Below are 19748 nucleotides of genomic sequence, written 5' to 3' on the forward strand. Positions count from 1 at the left end.
AAAACATGAATATGAAGCACAGTGTAACGTTCACCCACTGGAAGACAGAAACAGTAAGAAGTAAACACTGAGACCTTTGGGGTAAATGTTTACTAACTTTGTTAGCAGGAGATACCCATTAACAGAAGAGATTAATGCGTTATAACAGAAGGACTGGTGTTCCTGGAGGGGGGCAAAACATTAAGTGTTTCAGTGCCTGAATGCCAGTGTCGGGGCCCTTCTCCCTTGCCTGAAGAGCCATTCAGAGCAGGGAGAGCAAAGCGGAGGAGAAGCCTCTGATTCGCTTTCCTTGCTCTGAATAGCTCTGCAGGGAGGGGAAAGGACTGCTTTACATGGGTGTTCAGGCACCTGAATAAGCGTTTTGCCCCCCTCCAGGAAAGCCAGTGAATAATAAACTATTAACATGCTAGAAACTTGTAATCCTTAGGTTGTATGCCTAATAGTAAAGGCCTTTCCTTTTTCTGGTGGGGCAAAGATTGTTGCTCTTTGTTTTTGAATTTCATGCTACAAAAATGTTTAACAGTTCCATAGACACATGGATCTATTCATTTGCTCCTTAAGGTTTGGGGTTTCTAAATTAGATTCAAAGTGAACTGGATTTAATGGCATAACAAAAAAAATGACCATGCATAGTGGAAGTGTTATATGTTCCTATACATAATAAAAACAATCTGAGCCTTAATTGTGTAATTAAAGTCGTTCTTCTGGTAACAAACAGATAATTATCTTTTAATGACTCCATAAATCTAGTCTAATTTAACTGCTATTAATATCTCACTTGAATTTATACAAAGTTTTTATTTTGTTTTGCTTTCCTAGGGAGTTGATTGAATATCTTTTCAAAAAGAGGTATAATGCTATTTTAGTTCCTGCCTGAATTTAACATTTGCTGTACCAGCAATTACGTGCTTAAGATGAGATGCAACTGCTATTGAACCAAGCTAAGAAGGATGTAACACTGCTGAAGATGCAAAATTCATTACTACAAGACGTGGAGAAGGCAATTAACTCAAAAGGCCTTAGTATAACTGAGTAGACAAATCCATGGAGGTTATGTCAACTGGTACCTGTTAGTTACGATAGTTGGGACAGAATATTTGTGTGCAGAGGCAGCATACTACCATCATGCTTTGTTTGTAACCCACTCAGGAGCTTTGACTAGCCAACACTGGAGACAGAATAATGGCCCAATCCTATCTGCAAGATCTGCTGGAGTACTGTGCGCTCCACTGTCATGACAACCTCCCCACCTCTCAACTAGGATTCACATCTCAGCTACATTTCATCAGAACACCAGGTGAGAGGAAAGAGACATATAAATCCATTCCTCTTTGTGTGCCCAAGGCCTACCTATACATTTCATTTACATGAAAAGTAATGATAGAGGTTGAAATCTTTAATAGATGTCATTTTCAATCACTGTTTACAGTCTTTATATTTAGATACAGCATCAGTATAAAGCTAGATACATATACTTCTCAGTATTTCATTTTCTAGGTTAATCATTCTCATTTAATTTACACTGGCTCACTGATAGCTATTCTGCAGGCATACCAAGGTGGCATGTACATTGCCTGGTATTCTGTGCTATGTACACAGGCTCCCTTCACTAGCTCACAGGGGTGGCAGGGAAGTGGTGCAGCTTGCTTGCACCGCACCATTGTCTGACCAGAATTAACAGACTACAAAAACGCACAGTTAGTGTTATGTAAAATGTAAGTACAATTTTAAACAGTTACTTACTATAATATTCCATCATTACCTAGACTAATATAAGAAAACAGAGTAAAAGTCTCATGGCCTGGAAATTACATTAAAAACCTTTACAAGTATTCAACTTTTGTGTGTGTGTGTACACGAGAGTGTGTGCATGCTGATAACGTTAATCATTAACATTAATCATGGCAATTTGTTGTGACACTCTGTTAGAATGTATGTGTGTTAATGTTTCCAAAATGTTTGTATGTGTGAAAAAATATTGCAGTTTTATTTTATATAGGCTACTTTGCTGTTTATGGTATCACTAGATGATAGCATAGCATAGCATTTGATAATCTCCAAACAGGGTAGGCAGTTAAAAGAACATGATTAGTACAAGCCATGAAAATGAGATCAGCAACAGTACTCTGAAACAGACCTGCAGGGAAGTGATATTTCTGCCAATAAAGTTAAAAGAAAAGTACATTAGTCAAGATAGTCAGAGATAGATCTTTGCCACCTGCGTGTTTGCTGTGTGAGAAGTCAGATTAAGAAGTCGTGGGACATTAACTTTCAGATATAAAGAATTTCAGTTTGGAAGGCAACACATTCAGTTAAAGAACATTTTTATATAGATTTGCAGAGGTTCATGCTGACAGTCACAGTTAGGTTATTTGGTTGAAGAGCTGAGATATATTGGCTGTACAAAACAGTTTGCACTGACTTGCAAGATTACAAAAAAAACATGCTGCAAAAAAAATTAAAGAAAATGAATATCTTCTTACACATATGATAAAGCACATAGAAGGCATATGTGAGGCACATAGAGGCACATATGTGAGTGTGCTGGCTTCAGGATTCTAGAGGCCTTGGACAATGAACCTTCACTAAATCACAAAGGACTCGAAGTGCAAATACAGAATTTGTTCGTGCTGCTAATGACCTTTACGGATGCTTCAAGCAAAGTGAGAATGGAAGAGCGGTTGGGTCATGTTGCTGACTTGGGGTGTGTTGCTGACCTTTCCACCCTCTGGAGCCACACCAAGAAAACCCTGGCACATCTTTTTAGATTACTAAATATTACAAATAATTGGCTCACCATATTAGAGCCACTGAGAGACATGTCAGGGGAAGGAAGGGGGTGGATCTTGGAGGCAAAGGAACCGCAAAGGCAAAGGAATATGCTAAGTCCCCCATCCAGCCTAAACATGCCTCCTTGGGTCCACATGAACTTCCACCAGTCAAAGAACTGGTGCAGACCCAAGGAGGCATATAGGGCAACAGGGGACTTATTTTGGGGTATGGAAATAAAAGTTCCCTTACTTCGAGGAGTAGTCTTCCCTGCAATTGGATGCAGTGTATGTCACCATGGCTGCATCAGCAATAATGGCTGGGGATATGATTGGGACATTATGCTGCAATCCTATCACACTTACCTGGGAGCAAGTCCCATTGACTACAGTGGGACTTATGTCTGAGTAGTCATGCCTAGAAATTGATTCTTATTGTTATAAGGTTATTGGGAATAGACAGAATTAGTGATTGATAATCTGAGAGAAAGTGAACTACTGAGTCCCTTGAAGAAAACTTTTCTGTTACCAAACTATTTTTTACTCTTTTCTTTTCCTATTCATTTTCTAATTTCTTCTCCTATTCATGAATAAGCCCACTTTTATGCTAGTTTGTACTTGACCAGGAGAATTTACATATGGCTGCAATCTGCATAAGGCTGCAATCTTATACACACTGACCTGGGAGTACATTCCATTGATCTCAGTCCCATTGAACTTACATGCAAAGGATTCCACTGCCAGTCCTTCTCCAATAGCGAGTGTGAAGGGAAGAACAACTATTTTGGTTTTTCCTCTCCCAGCTCACTTGGGAGGACTCTCCCAAAAGTGTTATCTTGATATATTCCAGTGGGCCTGAAGAACAACAGCAGAGAGCTATTGCTTTGTATCAGGCTTACATATTCCCCAGAAGCATGTGACTTGCAATCTTTACAAAAAGATGGTCTAAGGGCCTAATCCTATGCAGTGCATGCTGCCTCACCACCGGCGCACACTGTCATAAATGTGCCGTAAGGCACGTTTGCGGGTCCTAGCGCTGGTGCTCTGCCAGTGCTAGCTGGTGCTGGGCTAGCACCAGTCGAGCACCTGAGCTTTGCTGCTTGGCAGTTGCATGGACTGCTGGGCAGCAGAGAGGTAGGTGGGGGTGTGGGGGAGGCAGGGAGGAGGTGTTCTGGAGTAGGGGAAGGTGGGCAGAGGGTGGGGAGAGGGCTGGGAGGAGGAAGCGGGGCAGGAGGGGGGAGGCAGGATCGATGGAGTTTTGATCCACTGGATCCTGAGCTGCTGTTTTGGGCTGCTGGCCATAGAATTGGGCTGCCTGCCATAGAATTGAGTAGTCCCAATACTGGGCTTACCTGGGGGAAGGGGACAAAAGTCCTTCTCCCAAGGAGCTGCCGGTGCTGCCCACAACATGAGCACGATGCAGCAGCAGCCATTTTTTGGCACCGCTGAAGCCCTGGGTGCTGGGAACACAGGATTGGGCTGTTAATCAGACAAAAGGCCATGTATCAGCACTCTCCCCCTCACCCCATTTAATTGATTTTTCCTTTTTTAACCTTTTAACTTGACTAAAACCCCCAGAGTTGACCTCACTGAAACAGATCATTATCTCACTGTATCACATGAAAATATCAACTGCTATTAAAATTAAGGACAACAAGAAGAACTGATCTTCTAAAAATTCTAAAACTATTGTCTAAAATTAAGGACAACAAGGTCTTTTTTTTACATTTTTGAATGGGATAGCAGTTCTAGAATAGCAGTTCTAGCAACTCTTCAGAGCTTGAAAAGAGTTGTTGTAATACCAAATTCAGAATGCGTTTGAAAGTCGATTCTATTTACAGAAATTGCAACATGCCCATTATGTGTGCTTTGTATTACTTACCCCTGTTCTCTGCACTTCCAAAAAAATGGCTCTTTGAAACGATTTCTCCCATACTGCCAGGTCATTCCCCAGTTCCACATTGAAATAATGGCTCTTGCCACGTCCAACCACAACACTGAAACAATATGGTCTCTGATCTTCAAGCTCATAGTCTTGGTGAATACCTAAGTATAAGTTTGCTTGTAGCCAGCAATCATCATTAAGCCAGAGCTGAAAGACACATTTTGGTAGGGAATATTTTATCACAAATGAGTGTTGAAAATTTATATACCCATTTTTAATTCTTGCTAATGTAATTAGTATGGCTGACAATGAATTTTTAGTTGACTAAGCACTGCCACTTTCATTAATTTAATTGGTTGCTCAAGTGATTAAGTATGTTTCTAGGTTATGTTAGAACCCATTAGCATAGGCATCTTTTGATGCTGATGGATATGTGAAAGATCTTACAATCTGAAAAACAAAAGCTCTCATTCATTTTTAGAAGGGAATGACATCTTTTTCCTTTTTTCCCCAATGAGAAATCACCTGAAAAGTTAACAGGAATACTCCTAGCATTCACCCCCACCAATCGAAACGTGTCTTCACCAATTAGAATTTCATTAACATCAACTGACTATTCCTTTACATCAATGGTTCCCAAACTTTTTCACACCAGAACCCACTTTTTTAAATCTCTATCACAGGGGTTTTCAAATTTCTCGGGAGTAAAACTCTTGAGGTAAGTCTAAGAACATAAGAGCAGCCCCACTGGATCAGGTCATAGGCCCATCTAATCCAGCTTCCTGTATCTCACAGCAGCCCACCAAATGCCCCAGGAGCACACCAGATAACAAGAGACCTGCATCCTGGTGCCCCCCTTGCATCTGACATAGCCCATTTCTAAAATCAGGAGGTTGCACATACACATCATGGCTTATAACCTGTAATGGATTTTTCCTCCAGAAACCTGTCTAATACCCTTTTAAAGGCATCCAGGTCAGATGCCATCACCACATCCTGTGGCAAGGAGTTCCACAGACCAACCACACACTGAGTAAAGAAATATTTTCTTTTGTCTGTTCTAACTCTCCCAACACTCAATTTTAGTGGATGTCCCCTGGTTCTGGTGTTATGTGAGAGTGTAAAGAGCATCTCTCTATCCACTTTATCCTTCCCATGCATAATTTTGTATGTCTCAGTCATGTCCCCCCTCAGACATCTCTTTTCTAGGCTGAAGAGGCCCAAACGCCGTAGCCTTTTCTCATAAGGAAGGTGCCCCAGCCCAGTAATCATCTTAGTCGCTCTCTTTTGCACCTTTTCCATTTCCATTATGTCCTTTTTGAGATGTGGCGACAAGAACTGGACCCAATACTCCAGGTGTGGCCTTACCATAGATTTGTAGAACGGCATTATAATATTAGCTGTTTTGTTCTCAATACCTTTCCTAATGATCACAAGTCTTTGTGGGAGAGGGGGCAAAGTCATCGCTAACGGGGGTGTTTTTACTTACTGAGGGCTTCTGCAAGCTGCAAGAGTTGTGGGGAGCCCTGCGCAGCCCTCTGCAGGGCTCCCAGAGTCTTAGAATGTTGAAAAAAAGTGATCACAAACCACTTCTGGTTCGCAATTGCAATAGCTTTTTCTCAGTATTCTAAGACTTGAGGAGCCCTGTGGAACTCCTGAACCTTGCACCAGCTCTCTGTAAATAAAAACACGCCCCCCCTCGCTCCATTAGCTACGCCATCGTGGGGTTCCTGTTGCTGCTTCTCCCCTTCCTCTGACACTTAAAGGGCAAGGGGTTGAGGCTCTCAGGCAGGGGCATTGCAATGGCCCAGTTTGAGAACCTCAGCTTTATCAGGTCCCATCTAGCTTTAATAGAGTAAAACAAAAAGTTTCACTTTACCAGCCACTCCAGCCTCTGGTTCTATTCTTTTTGCTATGGGGGGGGAACCACCTTCAGAAACATTTGTTGAGCTCCATGATTGCTGGATTGGGACCACACTGGTGACCTTGCATCTCCCTTTGCCTTGCCTTCGATAAGAGCAGAGACACATTCATCTATTCCCAAGTAATGCGCATGTGTGGCTCAGTTTGCTTTCCATAGAGCTCAATACAATTTCCTTGTAAGTGGAGGAGGGGGAGATTTCCTTCTTAAGTGTTTTTTGGGGGTCTGTGTTCATCTGATTGGGACTATTCTGGAGGTGTTGCGTTCCTCTCAGCCTGCCCTTTGAAACAAAATTGTGTTGGCATGTAATTGCACACTGACAATCTTGCACCGCCTCCAGCTTCTGCAGCCTGGCATAGGCTTCTAAAGCCTGATTGGGCACCAGGCCTTGAGGATAGGCCTGGGAGGGATGGTTGGGTGAGTTTGTCTCCCAACCAGCTCATTTTGGCTGGAGACTGTGTCCCCCTCCTGTCTGCCCTTCATTATTCCAAGATTATCTGGCCACTCTTTGAAAATTGGGTAAGAAATTTTTGCTCTTGCATGGATTGGCTTAGTGTGGGGGTTCTTTTTGCCAACCATAGACTGAGGATTAACTAGGTGATTCAGTCACTTGGCAGGGTCATGTGAGATTTGGGTAGGTAGGCCTTAGGCTTCGGTGTGCAATCTGAGGTAAGCAAAGGTTAGGGGTAAGCCATGGAGGGTAACCACTCCATGATGCTTGACCGGCTTAAAGAGGCTGGCTGGCAAACCCCTAGCCTGGAATAGGTGAAGCTCATTCAGGGTTAACCTTTGGGCTGAGCTATCCAGCTGCCTTGACCCTCAGGTGAGGGTCAAGGCATGCTTAGTAATTGACTGAGTGGTGCCAGGAGTCAGATTGTACGCCCTTTTACATCCTGGGGGAGGGAGATGGTCAGGCCATTTCCCCCAACCAGATCCCTGCATACCAATTTGTTAAGTCAGTGCCCTGCTGTTTTTTCTCAGGTATTAAATAGTTAATAAAGTCAAGCCTGTGTCTGGTGTGATTATTGACGGTATGGGGTAATGAGACATGTTTGCCTACTCATGAGTGAACATGCAGTTTCCATGAGGCTTGATAGATTTTCCTTGTCAGCTATCAGCTTGTCAGTTTTGCGACTTACCAAAAACCAAGTTGTGACTCAATGGTGGTTCCAACCCACAGTTTGGGATCCACTGCTTCAGATGATTAATCTGCCAGTTAAATATTAAAGGTAGTATCTCAACTTGTTCTACTGTCAGGAGCTGCCTCTACCAACAGAAGGTTCCTCCATGAATGGAAGGAGAGCCCAATGGGAGAAAAGCTAGTCAGGTCACTACCCTAAGGACTGTTTATTTCCTACGGAAAGCAAACCTTCCCGCTGTCCCCCTGCACAGCTTCTGTGTCTGCCAAAATTCTGTTTTGAATTTGAAAAGAGCTGTTTAGGGCACAATATTAAAAGGAGATTGGCGAAAATCCATCTCTCTTGTGTGAATGGAAGTTCCTTCCATCTGTAGAAAAACTAACAGCACAACCCTATGCATGTGTCCACAGGAATAAGTCCTACTTACTTTAGTGTGACATATTTTCAAGTGTGGACAGGATTGCAACCTTAGTATAGAAGCCTGAAACTGTAGTAATTATACATTTATGTCTTGCTACCTCAAGGCTAATCTGCATGGCTGAGCAAGAGAGATCTGTTCTAGATTGGCCCTATGCATGTACCTCTTAACAGATGGTTAAGTTTTGACAGCACTAATCATCTGCTTGTAGAATTTGAGTACTTCTCATCATCCCATAGCAGGCAACTGGAGCAGTTACCGTCAAAAGCACCAAAAATCTGTTTAGTGAATATACATGTGGCCTGCTTGCTGCTATGTTTTACTATGATCTAGAATCTGTATCTGCTGCACAACTCCCTAAAAAAAAAAAGAGATGATATTCTGTTGTTGTTGGCATCCTTCAGTCTCAGAAGACTATGGTATCATGCTCTGAATGGTGGTTCAAATATATAATAGTCCGCCAAGTTCATTTCAGCATAAATAGAAGTTCAATGTTTCCCACTCCGTTAAAGCAAATGGGGAATCCCACCATATATCAAAGCTCACTGTATTCATCAGAGCACACGCTGGGTGAGGATGACAGCTCAGTGGTAGGACAAATAAACTAAGCCTTAGGTTCCTGCCCATTAAATGGGAATAATGGGGAACTACCTGAGTGACTTGCTGTGAAAGTAAATGTGATAAAAATGGTTTTAAAGGGTATTAAAAAAGAAAATGTGATATTCAAGTGGCAAGAACATGAATAATTATAATATATTGACAACCACGAGTGTTTGAATTGCTGCTGCTTGAAAGAAACAATACTCTCATGCTAATGTTGTATAGTAAAAAGGTATCCCCTTTAGAAATCCTGCCCACCAGAATATGTAAATCAAGCAAGCAACATTTTTAATTACGAGTTTATAATATTAGTTTTATGCTTCACAGATTGCTTTGTTTAAACATCCTTATAATGGCATCCCTGTGAGTCATTAGAGCTGGGAAAATTTACCCTGATGAAAAACCCATTAAAGTCAATAAAATCGCAGAAGAGGGAAAAAATGGCTTAATTATATTTTGATTGTAAAGTCTTTTAAAAAATCCTAGAAAGAAAATAAAAGGGATATACCTTTTGAAAAAAAAGACCAAAAAAAGTCTGGATTGTCCTTAAGGATAGCTAAATTATTTCATATCATGTTTGATTCAGGATAATAACATTATATATAATCATACATTATACATGTTGCTTTTGCAACACTTCTTTTGTAATTCAGGGTAAAAGAGCCCTTTGGAATCCTAGATCAAAGTGATTTATACTACCAACATTTATGTTATTGGGAATAGTTGTTCCTTTGCCTTGGGATAATCCTCAGCAGCCGCCACAGGCCAGCGTGGATCTGCACCTGCTCTATGGTTGTTACAAGTCTGAGTTGATCCATGCAGACAAATTAGGCCTGGGAAGTGGGCTAGGATTCTGCGGGTGCTGCTGCAACCAAATCCTCTCATACCTGGGCCCAACCCGCCCTCCTCCCCACCCTATTTCTTCTCTGTCCTGCCCACTCTGCCCTCTCCCCACTCGTTTCACCCCCTACACAGTCTTACTTGCTCCTGTGGTGTCCCTGGTCCATTGGAGTGCAAACCTGGCTGCTCACCACTTATGGCAGCAGTCAGGTCACATGTGCCAACATAGTGGTTTTTGGCTGCAATCCTAACCACACTTTCCTGAGAGTAAGCCCCACTGAACAAAATAGGACTTACTTCTGAGTAGACCTGGTTAGGACTGTGCCCTTTGTTACTACCTTAAAGCATGTTATGCTGGCGGAACACACGTTAAGTATAACAACTTAACAGATTTGAACTGGAACAGCACTGTCAGAAATAAGTCTCATTGTGTTTACTCCCAGTAAAGTGTGCATAGGATTGCAGATTTAGGTTTACATCTAGCACTTTAGCCACAAGACTACACTGGCTATCCTAGACAAAATTCTGTTTATGGCCAATACAGGATAGATGTTTTTATACAGACAGAAAAAGGTAGATGGGGTGGGAACCCAGAAGTCCATTTGCTTTGAGGCTTATCACAATAAAATGGTGGCCAGAACAAAAGGAGAGAGGAGAGCAGCTAGCAGTTTCTTTGTAGCTGGGGAGTAAACAGGTAGAAAGAAAATTGTGAAATGGAAACTATCATAACCATACTAGGGGAAATCAGGCAAAAAGAATTGATTGGATTCCTCTGTGAGCCTAGAGCCCTGTTAGAGCAGCTTTTGACTCCTTCAGACACAGCTGTACCTGCCAGAAGAATGTATTCATCATTCTCCAGCTGTTCTAAAACACTTGTCTGCTTCTTTTCCTCCCTGTTGACTGGACACATTACAAAGCGAGTGCAGATTTGAAGATGTGAGACTGTGTTGATTTAGTGAAACATCTGAAGCGATGTATATTGGCTTACACAGCCACCACATGTGGAAATAGTCCAATATGCAATAAATTCCACACCCAATGCTTGTCAGAGAAGCTTGATTTCTGCAGCATGTTCAATGAGGGTTGATAAGGAGCATATTTCATGCAGTAGATCACTTCTAAATCCACTTGATTCTCATCCCACGGTGACCTGAAAGATCACTGCGTGATGGGAGAAACTCTTAATCGGAATCTACTCCATATTTCTAAGTTTTTTGTTTCACAAAATATTCAGACTATGCATTTTGACTTCAAAAAGAATTTAGGAACTTCAGTTGGTCATCAAAGATTATTGAGACCTGATCCAAAAGAGCTCGGAGCCTTTCACTTGTTATAATTTTGTTTCTGGGACCGGTTCAAAGTAATAGTTACAACTGTTAAGAAGGTGCCTCCATGCAGTTTTGAGGATCCTTCCCTCACAGTGCAGTCTCCTGTGCCACTTCTTATATGGTGATCCTTTGGGTCCCCTAAAGCTGAGGTGCTGCTTTTGGGGGAAACCAGAAAGCTGCAGTGGTAAGAGGGGAAGGAAAGATCCCTTGTGAGAGTGAGCTTTGTTGCACTTGCCCACACTTGGATGGAACTAAGGACATTATGTTTGTCCTAATCTATTGTAGGCTTCCACTATATGCTTTATGGGCAGATTGGCATGATAAACATTACAAAATGAACACAAAGACACATAACGATGCTTATCTACGTTTTAGGGTCAGTTCCCTGAAAGGGTGATAAATTATGTGCAAGTATAATAAATATTTGAAGAAAAGAAATTATTTTCCTTGATAATGTTTGTTTTATGCTGCCTAGTGATACAAATTGTCAGATGCAATCTAACAAGATGTGATACTGGGAAAAGATCCGAAAGGTGCTTAGTTTACACTTATATGCACACTTACATGGGAGTGATGGCCCAACCTATCCAATTTTCCAGTGCTGATGCAGCCTTGCCAATGGGGTGTGTACAGCATTCTGTGGTGGGAAGGCAGTCCAAGGTGTGGGAATGTTTGTTCAGTTTCCTCGGAGCTGCACTGTGGCTGCACCAGCGCTGGAAAGTTGGATAGGACTGGGCTGCAGATCTCATTGATCACATTGGGTCTTACATCCAAATAAAGATGCATAGGTTTGCCTTGCACTGTTAAGCAATGCAGTAAGTTCCTCTGTTCAGTTGCATAACTACCAGGATACATTTCCAAACAATCAGTTTAGGTGATGCTTTGCAGCATATAGGATAACAGGTCCATGTTGCAAGGACCTTATAATCTAAAATTGAGTATTTCAATTACACATACTGAATAATTTCTACAGTAGTTTACCTGAATAAAAGACTGAGAGCCCAATCCTATGCATATCTACTCAGAACGGGTAGCCCAATCCTGAGCAACTGCGGCACGTGGTTGCGGTGGCACCAAAAATGGCTGCCACTGCATCCTGCGCACCAACGACAACCACAGGTGGCACCTCGAGAGAAGGGCAGTTTTGTCCCCTTCTCCTGGGTAAGGGAAGTAGCCACACAATGGGGCGACCCAATTCACTAAGAGCATTCATTAAGCATGGAGCTACTCAATTCACGAACGTAAGAGCATTCATGTTGGGCGCCAAGTCCCACACAAATGCTCTGGATCGGTGAAGCACAGCTCCACCAGACCCATCTCCCTCCCTCCCCGCTCCCTCCCCCAGCACGTCTCCTCCCTGCCCTCTCCCCGCCTCCCCCCTCCCCGCCTTCCCCCGCCCCCTTTTACCTTACTGCAGCTCAGCAGTCCATGTGACCACCGAGCGGCGGAGGCCAGGCGCCTGCCTGGTGCTAGCCCAGCACCGGCCAGCTGGGCTAACACAGGCGGTTGCCCAGCAGCATGTTTGCGACAGTGCGCGCTGGCAGTAAGCTGGCGCGCCAAGCCCAGGATTGGGCTCTAAGTCTCATTATAGTCAATGGGGCTTACTCTCAGGAAAGTGTGGATAGGATTGTGGCCTAAGGCAGGGCTTGCACGTTTGCTGAATGAGGTGGGATGATGTGGCAGAATGTTGAGATGGTAGCAAACAGTGCAAATTCAGACTGGAAGTGGAGGATGCCATTTTTGAGGTGCCCCCTCTTCTAAAAGCAACAAACCCCTGCACGTTCCTGCATCTGAGGGAGAAATGTTCTGTCCCAGAACCTGCATGACCGCCCTCCCTCTCATCTCTGAGGTGTTAGTCTTCTAATTTCAGACAGGTAGTTTTAAAAAAATAGGAGGCAGGTAACTTTTTTCTGAAGTAGCAAATGGAAAAATCCATTCTGCCATCCCAGAGATCTACCTCCTTCTGCTACATTTGTAGACCAGATCTAACACTTAACCTATGCATTCTCTTCCACCGATCATGTGTTTTATAGAAAAAACTGACCAAGTAGAAGGTGTAAGACCACTGCTGCATTCACATGTCTGTGGATTGGGGCAGCAGATGGGCAGCCCAATTCTTAGTTACCTGGCGTGTGGGGCTGCAGCGGCACCGGAAATGGCTGCTGCTGCATCCTGCGTGCTCCAGGCAGCTGCCGCTTTCTCCTTGGGAGAAGGGGACTTTTGCCCCTTCTCCCGGGTAAACCAAGTAACCCTGCAATGGGGATCCTTGATTCTACAGCAACCCAAAGGCTGGCGTAGAATGAAGAGCCAGCCCAACACGGAGGGTCTGGATCCGGTGGAGCAAAGCTGCGCTGCTTTTCCATGGACTACTGGGGTGGTTCTGCCTCACCTGCCACACCCGTACCACACGTCCCTGATATATAATTTTCCCCCAAAGATATTTCATCATCAGTATGCTACGAAAAACTAATTTGTATACATAACTCAGAAGAAAATTTTCTGTAGAGCAAACTAAGCATTAGAATTTGTAATAGGGAAGCTTTAATCTCTTCTTGAAATTAAGTTTACTCCAACTTAATTGATTTGCTCTAAGTTTCCTTCATTATCATTTATACCGGTGTCAACAGAACAGAGGCTAAAGTAGTACATTGACGCTTTTGTGTTTCAGTTAATATATTCATCAAGACTGACAATTAAGTGTTCATTTATTAAAATGTCAGGAACATAAAGGGCTATGTCTTGGTAGTTTATTTCCCACTCTTCCCCGCCCCTCAAATGAAAATGCAACCATGGAATTTGCTTCTAATTTCACATGTTCTTGAAATTAACCTTGCTAGATGTTAAGAGAAGACCTGAGAATGAACACAAAGATGGTAATGTACAAATAAGGAAAGCCCTTATTTCTCAAAGATGACTAACTAGACCAGCACTATTCCCTAAAGCCCTCCCATCATCTTTAAACAGGTCAGAAGAGTTGATATAATACTAGAGAGCCACTGTCAGTCATTTTCTCAGATTAGGAAATTCAAGTGGGTGCCCAGTGTCCTTAGTTAGCCCCCTTGGCACCCACATGTATTTGAATATGTGGGCTTTAGCTACGGATTACTTTCTCACTCACTGTTGTATCCAGAGGGTGTTCTGAGGCCTCCAGAAGGACTTAGAATGCCACTTCTGGTTTTCTGGGGAAAATTGGAAGTGATGCTTAAAGGTGTTTAAGCCTTCTGAGGCCTGGGGAAGTCGCACACAGCCTTTCTGGGCCTCAGAACACTTTTCAGATGCGACTCTGGTCACATTGAGAGGGGGCGCGGGGGTGGTGATGAGCTACAAGCAAGGGGGACAGGACGTCGTGGCCACAGTGAGGGTGGTATTGCTGTGCCCCATGTAGCAGCATGGAAGCATCTCTGTGAACCCCCCTCCCCAGCTACACAACTGCTTATGTGCACAGGATGTTATGCCTGTACGGCCTATTCAAATGTTATGCCTATATGTGGATATGTGAAGCTGCCTTATCTGCATCATCTAGCTCAGTATTGAGCTCCAGCTGCCATGTCTCAGTCACAGATATTTCTCCACTCTAATACCAAGATCCTATTCTCTGTATATGTCGGTGCTTGTGCTGTTCCACTGAACCAATTGTCACAGGCAGAGAAGTGCAATGTTCTCCCAGGAAATTTAGGAAATAGCAGTGACTGCTGACCTAATTAGATCAGAATGAGCCAGGAACGCATCACAGGCCAATCATACAAATAATTGCAATAGTCAACTGATAAAAAATATTGCTACAATGTTATCTAAGTTTTTGTTGACTTTTTCCTGCTGAATGAGATTAATCCAAACACACTATTAATTTTGTTTTAAGGTCAAAGAAACAAGCTCCCATGCTGATGAAAAAGTCCATGTCTTATAGAAAACTTACCTTGTGAACTTTAAATAGAACCTCACAGAGGTTATAGATTTTTTCAGCCCGGATCCAGTCTAACGTGCTTACCTATAATGCCAGAAGAAAATATTATTAGACATATTGGGTGGATCCAAATTTCCTTCATGATATTTCAGTAACTTTTCTATTATTGACTAAAACTTGATAAAGATTGCATACACAACATGAATATCACTATATTTCTGCTACTGCAGTACCCCAAGTATTTGAACGTAGTAACGTAGTTATTAATTATATTATTTTTTAAACTACTGATAATACTTGGCCCCCAAATTTTAGTTCACTGCTTAGGATCCTTTTACATCCTACAATTAAAAAAAACAAATAAAAAACCATTTAGGGTGCAATCACATATAGGCTAATGGGTTCTGAGCTGTCTGTGACAGATCAGGAGAGAGATCTTGGGGTGGTAGTGGACAGGTCGATGAAAGTGTCGACCCAATGTGCGGCGGCAGTGAAGAAGGCCAATTCTATGTTTGAGATTATTAGAAAAGGCATTGAGAACAAAATAGCTAATATTATAATGCCGTTGTACAAATCGATGGAAAGGCCACACCTGGAGTACTGGGTCCAGTTCTGGTCGCCGCATCTCAAAAAAGACATAGTGGAAATGGAAAAGGTGCAAAAGAGAGTGACTAAGATGATTATTGGGCTGGGGCACCTTCCTTATGAGGAAAGGCTATGGCATTTGGGCCTCTTGAACCTAGAAAAGAGACGCCTGAGGGAGGACATGATTGAGACATACAAAATTATGCATGGGAAGGATAAAGTGGATAGAGAGATGCTCTTTACACTCTCACATAACACCAGAACCAGGGGACATCCACTAAAATTGAATGTTGGGAGAGTTAGAACAGACAAAAGAAAATATTTCTTTACTCAGCGTGTGGTTGGTCTGTGGAACTCCTTGCCACAGGATGTGGTGATGGCGTCTAGCCTGGGCGCGTTTAAAAGGGGATTGGACAAGTTTCTGGAGGAAAAATCCATTACGGGGTACAAGCCATGATGTGTATGCGCAACCTCCTGATTTTAGAAATGGGTTATGTCAGAATGCCAGATGCAAGGGAGAGCACCAGGATGAGGTCTCTTGTTATCTGGTGTGCTCCCTGGGGCATTTGGTGGGCCGCTGTGAGAGACAGGAAGCTGGACTAGATTGGCCTATGGCCTGATGCAACGGGGCTGTTCTTCTGGAGGCCTCCTCAAAGTAAGGGAATGTTTATTCTCTTACCTTGGAGCTGCATTGCCCTTATGTCAGTGTTAGAAAGCACTGACATAAGGGGTTAGGATTGCGCCCTTAGAGACAGAAAGCTCCCTTGTTCTACTATGCAAGAGTAGACACACTTTTCCTTCTTAACAAAAGCAGCAAACATGATTTTCCGTATTTGCTCCACACAAAATAATTGCCATTGGTCCAACAAAAAGTATTATCCTACATTCTATAAACCTTTTGTTTTGATTTCCTTTTTTCAATTTCAACTGTTCTGTTTTAAGAATTGGATAATAATTCTCTCTAGTAATAGATGCAGATATTCATTTTTTTCTCTTAAAAAGCAGCAAATATGTATACAACTTTTCTCAGTACAAAACCTATTTCTTCTGCAGCAAAACTACCCCATTCTGTTTATCACATGGAAGCACAGTTAAAGCGCACAATACTATCCTGTGCTGGAACAGGCAAGTCAGGAGGCTCACACTGTATCCAGCACAGGATAGTGGCCATAAGCAGCTCAGTCAGAGGTAAGGGGAAACATTTCCCCTTACCTCCAGGTAAGGGCTGCTGGCCCCTATGGGTCTCCTCAGACTTGCGCTGCCTCCTGCTCCCCACCCACCTGCTCCTGGGGCCGCCCACCACCCGCCCTCCCCCCAACCAGGAACGCCTACCTCCAGCCTACTCCCTGCCTCCCCCCCGCCTACCTTTGCTGCTTGCGTCAGCCCAGTCGGGTCAATACAGCCTCAGAGTGAAAGCCGGTGTGGAGGCTTATGTCAGCCTCTGTAGGCCGGCACTTCTCAGAAGGCCGGCCTGGCTTCCTTATGGCACGTTTGCAACCCTCCTTGCACCAGCCCACTCCCAGGTCAGGATTGTCCCCTTAGTCTACTAGAGCTGACTTGGAACTAGCGTGATCACAGTGAAAAGGGTGAAACAAATCTGAATTATTTTAAAATATGATATTTATTAAACTTATTTTTCTCTTCCTTGGGAACTCTGAACAGTCAACATGGGGCTTCCTGATGGTCTCCCTCCTGAGTTTTGCACCAACTTGCTTAGACCTAAAAATATGATAGCATCATATATCCGCAGATCATTCTCTGAAAAAGGTATAAGGAACAGTGAGAACCTGATTCAGAATGTTAGATAACTATACCCCTAAAGCTAAACATGCACACAATTTCAGAAGACTATGTTTATGGTCAAATATATACTTAGACAGCTTGATTTTTTTAAAAAGGCATAACAGTCGTGATACAGAGAAGCTATGTGGACTTCTGTTGCCAAAGATGCAAGTCAATGTTCAGTTTGAAAACCAGTTTATATCAGCTGAGACAGATACTGTCGGGAAAGCCGCAGGAAAACTCTTAGAAGAAATTTCTTCCTGCTACCAGCTAAGGCGCTGGGATTAAAACTTACTGCACAATAATCATGATTATTTAGATAAAATGGAGTGAATTCCTACACTTTCACTTTTCAAAATCAAAGATAAGTGCTTCCATTGGGCTAAGTCCGAATGTAAATTTCTCCCTCTAACACTTCCCTTGGCTGAACAAAATATGATCATAATGACTGGATTCAGGCAGCACTGTTGGGTTCCACGAGATTGGTTTCAAATGGTGACCTACTTCAAAAGAAGAAGAAGGAGACACACTTATTGGCCCTAGCACCACTATTACACAGACCAATCTACTACCCAGGTAAAGGGAAGTGCTACATTTAATCCTGTTTAGGTGCTTTCACTAACCAAATGGTGCCTGTGGACTGTGCTGCTAAGTCTTCAACCTAGCAGCTGCTCCACATTTAACAACTGTTGGTTTTGCCTGATGTGAAGTATCTTTACCTTTTAGCTCTCGGTGCCATAGCTAAAGTGTTCAAAAATGGCCTTCCTTTATCATTAAATCTGGGGTCCCATGACTTTGTCTTCTATTAGGATTGCTTTTATTTCCCTGAACCTCATTCAACCTTCTGTGCTTTTTGCAGCAAAGATGGTCAGGGATGATAGTTCACAAAGGGCACTAGTATATCCAAAAATCTTTTACTCTGAGTGTTACAAAGGGGAAAAAAGAAACCACCTATAATGCTGAAAGCTATATTGAAACTGTCTGGGTATCCCAGTGTGCAAGGTCATCGTTAGAACACGAGTGACATTATACAGGCTTTTGAACAGCAAAATGCTCATGGTACAAAGGGACACTGGCTGAAAAGGAAATTTACAATATTTGCAGTTTTTCTCCTTGATCTTTCACATCATTTCTAACTGAAAATAGTATCCAGGGCACTTTTATATTAGAGTTTTCTTTTATTTAAAAAATAATAATGTGCTCCTAGTCAGGAAGAAATTGCAAAGAAAAATGAAAATGGACCCCTAAAGATATAACCCTTCTCCTTATCTACTGGCATAAGGCCATAATGGTAGTTTCTTCATAAGACCAAATCAAAATATCCTGAATGGTGTTTCCTTCTATTAAGTGACACAGTGAGCTCACAAGACCCACCTTCCCATTTGCAGTCTGCTGATAAACTACAGAAGGCACTTGGGAGTATTCTGAACACCCCTGCAGTGAAGCCACAGAGGTCTGTGTGTTCTGGAGGGAACCATGCCTCTACTTAGTGATCCAAACAGAGTTGCTGCCAAAGTTAGCATTAAAAATGTTTGGAGTCAATTTGAAGGGGCCTGCATTTGCCCATATAGCTGTTTAACCTGATTTGCTATGGCTTACAAGCAAGCTGAATTGGTACCCCTGCCAATTTGCCCTCTCTCCCAGTCCACAGCCCAAAGCAGCTAGTTCATTCAGACCCATGAGTGTGCTGGCCCTACCAGGATATATTTTTGGAGCTTGGAATGACCCTTCCAAAAGGAGATGTTAACTTCTCCAGCTCCAAGAATTCTTCTGAAGTCAAACTACTGCAGATACTCGTCGTCTATATGGTGAGAAATTTCTGCCAATAAATCAAACTCACCTCTCCTTATCTCCGAGTTTGCTCAGGGGTCAGAGCTTTTCAAGCAACTCTGGAGAAGTTGCTTTTCAAGCAGCACCTGAGAAGCCATGCAGAGATAATTAGAAGGCTGTTCATCTGCAAGGCAACCCCTGGCAAACTCCAGCCAAAGTTAACCTTTTCACAGCTCCCGAGTCTTCCATTGAAATCAAGCAAGCCTCCTTCTCTTTAGCAGAGCCTGCTGCATCCTTCGTCCATTTTGCAAATGCTTGCATTTTGCAGATGTCTGTTTTTTAAACAGCAGGATGTAATCCTTGTTTCCATTTGAAACAAAGGCCCCAGCTACAATTCAGTGCACCATTACTTAAGAATAACACCCATGGAAAGCGATGGGTCTACTTCTATGTCAATAGGGTTGCAACTATGTGCAGCTGTACTTGCTCACAGTCATTCCTTGTTGCTTGTCTCTCCACACCATCTTAAATTAGACTGCAATTAGCCAATTTTGGGGGGAAGAAGAACTTGGAACACTTCCAAATGATTCTGGGTCAAGCGCTAAGCAGCTTATTCATCGCTACCTAAAACAGGAGGTGTTTTCTGAAGATGACAAATACAAACCAAGGCAAATTGTTGTAGCTGAATCCTGTGTCTAAAACACACAGTTATGGGATCTACTCCAGGTAGCTTCTTCATTTGATCCCAAATATTTGTATACCTTTCTGGGTTTTACTTTCTCTTTGCACAACAGGCCCATGTGCCCCA

General features: G+C 42.8%; 1 protein-coding gene across 2 annotated transcripts in view; it reads right to left on the reverse strand.

Annotated features, from left to right (window-relative positions):
* The window catches only part of SNTG2 (syntrophin gamma 2), a 272584-nt gene that overhangs the window by 15782 nt on the left and 237054 nt on the right, over window positions 1-19748 (reverse strand). For both annotated transcript variants that reach the window (XM_066640310.1, XM_066640309.1), the window contains exons 13-14: window positions 14816-14887; window positions 4651-4860 (exon numbers count right to left, since the gene is read on the reverse strand). In XM_066640310.1, coding sequence (XP_066496407.1) covers window positions 4651-4860; window positions 14816-14887 — 282 coding nt within the window. The remainder of the gene's footprint in view (window positions 1-4650; window positions 4861-14815; window positions 14888-19748) is intronic.

The sequence above is a fragment of the Tiliqua scincoides genome, chromosome 1 (genome assembly GCF_035046505.1).
Source record: "Tiliqua scincoides isolate rTilSci1 chromosome 1, rTilSci1.hap2, whole genome shotgun sequence".
Lineage (NCBI taxonomy): Eukaryota > Metazoa > Chordata > Lepidosauria > Squamata > Scincidae > Tiliqua > Tiliqua scincoides.